At 52.3% G+C, this 8,836-nt stretch overlaps 1 protein-coding gene across 2 annotated transcripts in view; it reads right to left on the minus strand.

Annotated features, from left to right (window-relative positions):
* Positions 1 to 8,285, minus strand: part of LOC117652257 (serum response factor homolog) — a 78,079-nt gene extending 69,794 nt beyond the window's left edge. For both annotated transcript variants that reach the window (XM_034397026.1, XM_034397025.1), the window contains exon 1: positions 7,614 to 8,285. In XM_034397026.1, the coding sequence (XP_034252917.1) occupies positions 7,614 to 8,063 (450 nt within the window). In that variant the 5' untranslated portion in view covers positions 8,064 to 8,285. The remainder of the gene's footprint in view (positions 1 to 7,613) is intronic.
* Positions 8,286 to 8,836: the final 551 nt, after the last annotated feature.

An 8,836-nucleotide genomic window follows, 5' to 3' on the forward strand; every position in this document is an offset into this window, starting at 1 on the left:
GGCCCGGAGAGGGAGAGAGAGAGAGAGAGAGAGAGAGAGAGAGAGAGAGAGAGAGAGAGAGAGAGAGAGTTTTTTTAGTTTTTAACAGTATTTATTGGGGGGATTCTTATTTCACATTCGGGCCAAGGGGTGGTGTAATTTTTGTCACAAAATGCATGCAGAGTTTCTGTTTTTTTAAAAAAGTTTTGATGTTTGTGGTGCTGGTTTTACATTTTGTAACTTAGAGAGATTATTGAATTTTTACATTTGTTTTTTTTTAGCTTTTTTTTTCTTTCTTTCTTTCTTTTTTTTTTTTTTCATTTGATTTTTTTTTTTTTTTTTTTTTTTTTTTTGGGACAATTTTTTACAGATGAGGTAATTTACACTTTCACATTGAGAGGAAGAAAATACAATTTACTAATTGTTAAATGAGAGCTTCAGCTGCACGCTTTAGTCTCCTTAGTAAATTAAAATCTTTACATAGTATTTGAGCATCATTTAGTTGAGCAATTAAAGCACTGAAATCACTGGTATACTTAGATGCAACAGCTTTTGAGTTACTTTTCCCTCTACACTCAGAGAGAAAACTGCGGAAATGTTCTTGGCTTAGGTATGATGATTTGTGTTTCATTTCATTCATTAGTTGGTTGACAGCTAGTTGCTCTTTGGCTCTCTTGACTTTTTTTCTCTCAGGCTTGTCTTGTTGATCCACTCCACTGTAAGAGCTTGATGCTGATGAGTCTTCGTCATTTGTGGGGGAATGTACTCTCTTGACTGAAACGTTGGCACTGCTAGGTTGTGTGTCCGTTACTTGAACATGGGTACTCTGAAGGGCAGCATCTCCTTGTGATTGTAGCTGACAACCCTGAAAGTCAGTGTCCTCAGTAGAGCTAGTGATTGATACATCAAGGGGCGACAACTTTTGTTGGTCTGGTTGAGGCAGCGTTTGGTTCAACGCAGGCTGGGTTTCTTGAGTGATGTTGGATGGCGTTGAATTGTTCGGATGAAGGATGTCTCCCCAAACTATTGGTGCTTGGTGACTATTTGGCTGCCAGTTGTTGTTGGGTGGACTGGAGAGACTTGTCGTTGGATCAGAGGTTAGGTTGGGCTGGTTCCATGGATTTCTGTTGAGCGGAGTGGGTTTTCTTGTGTTGACGAGTCTTGTGACACTGAAGGCTGGAAAGTTGGGAAGTTGATGTTGTCGATTTGGAGTTTTTTGCAATTTTCTCTGATGTGACCTGGTGCCAGACAGTGTGCACACACTAAATCATCTCTGTTGACATAGAGAAAACTTTTGGTCCCATCAGTATTATTGACAATAGGAATTCTCTTGGGTGGGTCATTTGAGTCACTGGGTATCATTATGTAAATTGAGCGGCGCCAGGACTTCACATGTTTTAAATCATCATGAGAAGTATTAACCCGGAGTCTTGATGGTGCAGAAACAATTCTACCATAAGGCTCCAACAGTTTCTTGAGGTCGTCATCAGAAAACTCAGGTGGGCAATTTGATACTACAAACTTTGTGGCCTCGGTAACATATCTTCGTACTGGAAAATACTCGACATCAATAACTACTCCTCCTTCTTGACACAGTTTGTTGACACATTCTTCGTTTGACAGGTACATGCAGATTCGTGCGCCACTAAGTCGGGTCACATAATGGATATTAGCGCCCGAAATAATGTCAGCAACGGCTCTCAATGCTGAGTCTTGAGAAACAGATTGGGTATTTTCAATAACTATTGCACACTTTTTTGTTGGCACATAATTTGTTGAACTTGTGTTGATTGCTTCATCAGTTCGTCTGCTGCCGATGTTGTTTTGGTTGGGTGCGTTCGTTGAGTCTTGACTGATGGCCGCTGGTGGTCGTTGTTGGTCAGTTGAGGTTATGGCGGCCGCCATGCTGGATCCGGGAACGGACCCGCGGCTACTTGCAGAACTACGTGAGTCAGATTCAAATTGACTTACTGATGAATTGTTTGTGGATGACTTGTTGAAGGTTTGTTGGATTGCTGGTGATGGTTTGGATGAAGTCTTGAGCCAAGATGTCATTCCAGAGTTGCCGCTGAGGACGGTGGGGTTGTTTTGATGGTTGTTGTTGAGCTCGGCCAGAGCCTGGCGGCGGGACGCCATGACTGTGACCGTTGCCGGCTGATGGGTTTGTTGTTGTAGATTTATCCTCTAGAAGAGCACCAACTGGCTGTGATTATTATCACATCTTGGTGGTTTCTTCTTTAACTTGCCGTGGGAAAGTATTTGTAGGCGTTTCAACGCCTCCAAACTAGTTAAAAGTCAATAAAACTGGGGAGCACACTGGTTTCGCGCGTCAGCCGTTGGTCGAGAGAGAGAGAGAGAGAGAGAGAGAGAGAGAGAGAGAGAGAGAGAGAGAGGTAACAGGACGCGCGGCGTGGGTGGCAGTGGCGCAAGACGTCCCCATCCAGCCTCCCATTTCCGTTCCAGACTCTAGACGAGTTCAAGACGCGTGCCCCACTTGTCCAAACAACGGACAGCGGTAGAAAAAGAAGGACCCTTCTCATGCATAGCTCTTTGCAGTTTTAGGGTATTGTATTGTACCTGCTTCTCCGACTCCAGCAGACTGATTTTTTTTGAATCTGGCAGATTGATTTGTTCGTCATTTTCCTAACTTAAAAACGCCTGTGCCAAACCTAAAAGAAAACAGAAACAACGTTTTCTTTCTCAGGCGGGCAGGTAGAGCGCACGAAAGAAAACAGAAAAACATCACGAATCCACATGTCATCAGAGTCAAAGCTCTGCTACAAATGTTTTTATTGATTTTTCGAACTACTGGCAGGCTATGTATCTCCAGTACTACTCTTCGTAGAAAAAAATTATATCACAATGCGAATGTACCAAATCTTTTCTATAAAAATGTCTCCCACTACACTTTAGCTCTCTTACGCTACACCGCGTCACCTGTCGCGTGTCACGCCTGTGTCACGCCTTCGTCACACAATGGTGCCAGCCTGCACCGCGGGTTCACGGCCAGGTCACCTCCATTAATTTACCGGCGAGACACTGCAAGGGCGCCACGCGGTCGGCACCGTTCAGTCCTCCACACTCTAAATGTTGTACAGTGAAGATTTTCCATATTGTGGTGAATGACATTTAGTGTGCACACAAATTTGATCGTTTTATAGATTTAATTGCTAATATGTCACTTACATAACGAAAAATCCATAAAATACTCCGCGAGTGCACTGGTAAAACTAAAGCGTAGTGTTACCCTCTGTTCTCAAGCATAGCCAGTTTACGCTTGAAATCAAGCGTAACAGGCTCATCCACCAATAATCTCCCTATCTAAATGCATGGGGAAATTTCTAGTCTATGCTTCATTTCAAGCGTAACGTCTTCAAGCGTAACATTATGCTTGACTCAAGCATAGAGTTACGCTTTAGTTTTACCAGTGTGCGGCACTCCGAGAGGATTTTCCAGGCGAAATTCGAAGTGTCGTCCAGCGCGCCAGCCCCGCTGTCGCAGTGCCCACACCGCGAGAAGCACGTGAAGCCTGCGAAAAACCCGTCCAGTCCGTCTGGGCTGCTTTTTGGAACGATCGACAGGCCGAGGGGGGCCGAGCGGGGCCGAGCGGGGCCGAGCGGGGCCGAGCGGGGCCGAGCGGGGCCGAGCGGGCCGAGCGGGGCCGAGCGGGGCCGAGCGGGGCCGAGCGGGGCCGAGCGCACCAAGACAACAATTACCGATGAAAAAGCGCCGATAATGCGTGCGAGTCGCGTCCATCACCGAGTCAGTCGTCCTCTCAAAAAGCAGTCCGGACTGTGCAGCCCGGCCGCGGCCCGGCCACCCATGGGGACTGCAGCGAGATTCAGAAAGAGTCCTTCCGTCGCCCTGTCTCTCTCGCACTCGCAAGGCGCTCCGTGCGGGTGCGAGAGAGACAAAGCGCTCTGCTGGCACGGCGGCGGTGCCACGGACGCTGTGCCCGATGCAGGGCAGCAGATTCTCGTGCCGCGTCCCGTGAGTGCGAGAGAGACGGAGCAAGCGGAATCAGTCTGCAGGGCTGCCGACACGGACAGTCGAACCGTTCGGCCGAGCATCGCTTGTCTTCGTCACCCCGGACTGCAGAGGCTCCGGCATGCCAGGGAGCCCAGGGCCCAGGGCCCAGCGAGTGACGCGTTTTGGCATTCAAGAGTGCCACCCTTTCCCCGAACGGCCGGCCCGGCGGACAGACAGGCGGACAGACAGTCGGACAGACAGACAGACAGACGGACAGACAGACGGACAGACAGACAGACAGACAGACAGACAGACAGACAGACAGACAGACAGACAGACAGACAGACAGACAGACAGACAGACAGACAGACAGACGGCATTGCTGACAGCGACGCTTTTTTCGCATTGGCGCATCGCGATCGGGGGCACTACAGGCGATTCCAGCCTAACTTCATGTCCCACTGCCTTGCTTCAACGGGAGTCCATTGGTGAGGTCACACAGTCGGTTCGAGTCCCAGTTAGCAGCTCTGGAGCTCAAAACGCGTCTAGAGTTTTGGCCAACTGCGCCGGTCTTCTGGCCCACTGCGAAGCGGACTCCTAGCAGTGGTAATGCCCTGGTCGGGCCCGCTCACCTTCAGCACCACTCCACCGTAAGCGATCAATTAACGAAACGGCTGAAAAACTAAACGTTCCCCAGCAGGGGTAGGAGCGGCGTGGCTGGCCGGCGGGGCGCCGTTTGATTTACAGTGGGCCTTCAACGCGATCGGACGCTGCGACCTAATTGCTTACAAAATAATCGGCGCCCGTAAAGTATTTTACATTAACGTTACGGTCCATTGTTGTGCGGTTATGCGCTTGCAGTGGCGCGGCCAGCACCCTCGGCGGGAGGCTGGGCCTGGCTGGGCCCCTGGAGGATGCGCGCCGCGCGCCGATCCCCCGAGAGCCCTTCGGCAGGCTAGCTCTGTCTCTCTCGCACTCAAGGGGCGTCCCCTGCAGGTGCGAGAGAGACAGAGCAGTCTGCAGACTCCCTCCGTCTCTCGCACTCATGGAGCGCCATCCCGGCGGGGTGCGAGTGAGACAGAGCGACGGAGTGCTCAGACGCGCCGCCATCGCGGCACCTGAGTGAAATTGAGTAACTTTGAGGTCAAAGCCAGGCGATTCCAGGCGCCCTGTGTTCGGCGGCCACCCGGGTAAACGAAAGAGAGAACGCCCTACACCCCGTTTCTCTCGCTCGCTCGCTCTCCTTCGGGCCGCCCCATGAGTGCTAACGCGATAGACAGCGAAGAAACGGCCTTTCGAAATGATTGTCCCAGTTGCAGCCCTCCGGACCAGGGGCGGGTCCAGAGGAGGCGGCGAGTCGCACGTTGCCACTGTAAGTAGGCAACTTTTACCGCCCCTGGATCCGCCCTTGCGGCGGAAAGCGTCGCCGGATGCGCCAGCCAATCCAAGCGCTGCGTTTAAAAAAGCATTTTGCTGGGCGCTCGCCGAAAGCTGAGACTTGGCCTATCCCGGTCACCCACACTTTCCCCGCGCCGACGGCCGAGGCGGAAATGACCCCATCAACAAATTGCGCCGAAATAGGAAGTCTAATGAAGTAATTTGCCGGTAAAACTACCGGCGAGGCGGCCCGGTCGACGCGCTATGCACGGAAGGGCTCTCAGTTAGCGTTTCCGCCAAACCTCTCGGTGGCAAGCCCGCCATGCCGCAAATTTTTTTCTTTTTTTTACTTTTGTCAAGTACGAAAAATTAAAAAAAATCAAGATAATGTGTCATTAGCTCTAGTTGTGTTGGCATGTGGATTAATAAAAGCAACAAAGTTAACTTTACTATAGCAGAATACATCACCTCTCACAACTGTCATTCATTCTCCCTCCCTCCCCTCTCCCCCTTCCCCTCCCCATGTCATATTGCAGTTCGAATCAGCTGATTCATTATTGGGATCAAACAAAGTTTTCTAGACACTCAGCCCAATTACTAAACGTTCCCTGTTTTCATACGAATGTTATACCAAGTTTAGATAACTGCCTGATGCATACAAGGATATCATTCTCACAGCCTGAGATTAATATCAAAGTTTGATCACAATTAATTATTATTGATACTGATTCTCTTGTTTCCTTTAAAAGTTTGGTCCCATTTGTAGTTTTAAAAAGACAAACTGTTGGAAAAACACTAAATTATGTCTGAGAATATCGAATGTGTCATTATTTTCATTTACAAAAATATTGAAGCAAGTATCGATAATATTTTATATTCTTTCACATTTACCCGCAAATCTAGCGCAAAGCCCTCCAATAAACTGAAAGCCAATATATTGAAAGAAAGATACCAAAGTATTTATCTGCGAAGAGTGTATATCATGTAAAATAAATCAAAGCGCAATCAAAAAATTGATACCCAGAAACTCACAAGTAAGTAGGGTTATGACAAAACTATTACTGGGACAACTTAAGTCCCAGACATTAGCAAAAGCCTCAGGCTATCAAGCAGACTAACACACAGAGATTGTCATTGAATTTACAGTACCCCGCAGTGTTCAAACTCACAAGTTGCAAGAAATTTCTCGAATTCCAGTGCTCAAGGTTAACTTCAGAGAAAGGAATAAAAGGAAACATTTCAGAAAATACCAACACAAGCACACCAATCTAAGGATTAAAATTAAAATTTGAAATCTAAGAACACAGCAAGAGAAAAGTCTTCATTTGAATTGGTTGTGCAAAACTTTAGGAGAGAAAACATTGTGCCGATACTGTCGAGACACAAATCATATTTGAAATGAACACATAAAGGGCCCAGACTGGTCGACTATTCATTGATCACACAAGAGATAGTAAAGAGACACTCCTATAAACTGTATTTAAATGTATTATCCATCCTTAACTATCAGAAAATCCTCCTAAAATGTCATAGACAAGCATGACAGGTTTGTTTTGAAAGCAGTTTATTACACTTAAAGGTGACAGAAAATGGTACCGGGTGTTACCAATCCCAAAAACTAAAATTCCTTTCACTTTCCCGGCAGCCTGATCCAACGCAAACTGTCCGCAAGGCAGTGAAAGCCCAGCCTCGCGCAAACGACAAAGGGCGACATAACCTGTACGCTAGGGCGGCCGCGGATGTAAACAAACCGCCAGTCCGCCAGGCGGCCGGCCGCAGCCCGGACGCAGCGTCAACAGCTGTCCAGTCGCGCCAGTGCCGAGGCGGCCGTCGTGTGCACCACGCCGTCAACGCGTCCCCCGAGCCCTGCCGTCAAATTCATCTCAACAACGCGCAGAAACGGTATTTCTGACACATCGGTCCAGGGCTTCATAACCTCTGTGAGTGTCAGTGCTCGGGCGCCTTGGACATCGTTCAGAACGTCAAGATCGTGTTGACATTCGGTGACAGCCGTCCGGGACGACCCGAGGAGACGTCCCGTAGCCCCGGCGCCCCGCCACGCCCCGCCACGCCGCGCAAGGCGTGTAGCAGCGGCCCGCAAAGGCAGGGCAGGGCTTTGGATGTGAATCGGGGCCCAGTGCAGAGTGCGTAGGACGGGAATAGCCCCGGCCAGCACGCGCACCGCGGGGCACCGCGATGCCGGTCGGAAATAGGAACGCCTTGGAGCGCCGCGGAACGCCACACAGCACGCCGTCGACGCCGGCCGCGCTGGAGGTAAGTCCATTTACCTTTTTCATTATGCCAGTCTTCCGTTTGGAAAAGGTGGTGTATCTCCTGAGCTTGTTGTCGATGTATTCCATTTTGATCTTGACCCGCCCCTTGGTCTTCTTGCCGTTGGGGGGCGGGCCGCTCTTCTGGGGCGCGGGGGAGAACCCGTCGTCCATGAGGTCGGACCCGCAGTCCAGCGGCCGCCCCGTCACGTCCTGGTCCAGAAAGCACACGTCCGAGGACGAGCGCTTGAGTCCGCGGGACAGGCCGCCGCCGCCCGGCGCGCAGGACCCCGACAGGCCGCCCATGCCCGACCGGGACATCCCGGAGGGGCTGTGGCTGCTCAGGGAGGTCGCCGACGACCGGCCGCTGCCGTACATGTCCGGGGAGGTGTCGCCCCCCAGCAGGGACATGCTGTTGTACCCCAGGTTGAACCGGGCGTCCCTGCCCGCTCCTGCCGACGTATCCATGGTCACTGGCGCGGCGTAAGCACGGCGTTAGCACGGCGGGGACACAACACGTATCATATCACAGCACACACACTGGGAACCGCACACTTGACTTGACTGGCTAGGCGCGCATGTCACGCTCTAGCCGCCACCACGCGCACGCACTTGAGCACCACGACGACGACGTCACGCCGTGCAGCGGGCAGGCTCAGACACAGCGTGCACGCGCGTCCGTCGGCAGACAGTCGGCCACTGCCGCCGCCACCACCGCGCTGCACCGAGCCCCCCACCCCGCCCCGCCGCCCCTCCCCGTAACCCGACCTGCGCAGGCCCGCCCCACTCCGCCCCCACTCCGCCGGCCGCGTCCGAGGCCCCCGCGCACCGCGGCCGCCGCGGCCGCGCCGCTCCCCGCGCGCCGACGCCCCTGTCCGCGGCGAGAGGCGCCGCGAGAGCGCGAGAGGGACTTGGACTTCGCGGACGCAGCCCGGACTAGCTGCGCGCGGCATGTAGTCCCTCCGCCGGCGAGCGGCGCGACCCGAACCGATGCCGCCAATGTTGAAAGCGTTATCGCGGGCCGCGGTCATCGCCGAGGGTCGCCGCCGATTTCCCGACGCGTGTCATCGCGCTGCTGCCCTGCCGGCGCCCCGCGGCCGGGCGCGTCCGGGGCGACGTCGCGGTCCTCGTCACACCGCGCACCCCGGCCACCGCGACGGACAGAGACGCCGCGGCCCGGCCGGCGGAAGGATACCGCGCGCCGCCGCCCCGGCACTCCCCCCACCCCTCTACCATATTTA

Source organism: Thrips palmi, unplaced genomic scaffold (genome assembly GCF_012932325.1).
Source record: "Thrips palmi isolate BJ-2018 unplaced genomic scaffold, TpBJ-2018v1 HiC_scaffold_7, whole genome shotgun sequence".
Taxonomy (NCBI): domain Eukaryota; kingdom Metazoa; phylum Arthropoda; class Insecta; order Thysanoptera; family Thripidae; genus Thrips; species Thrips palmi.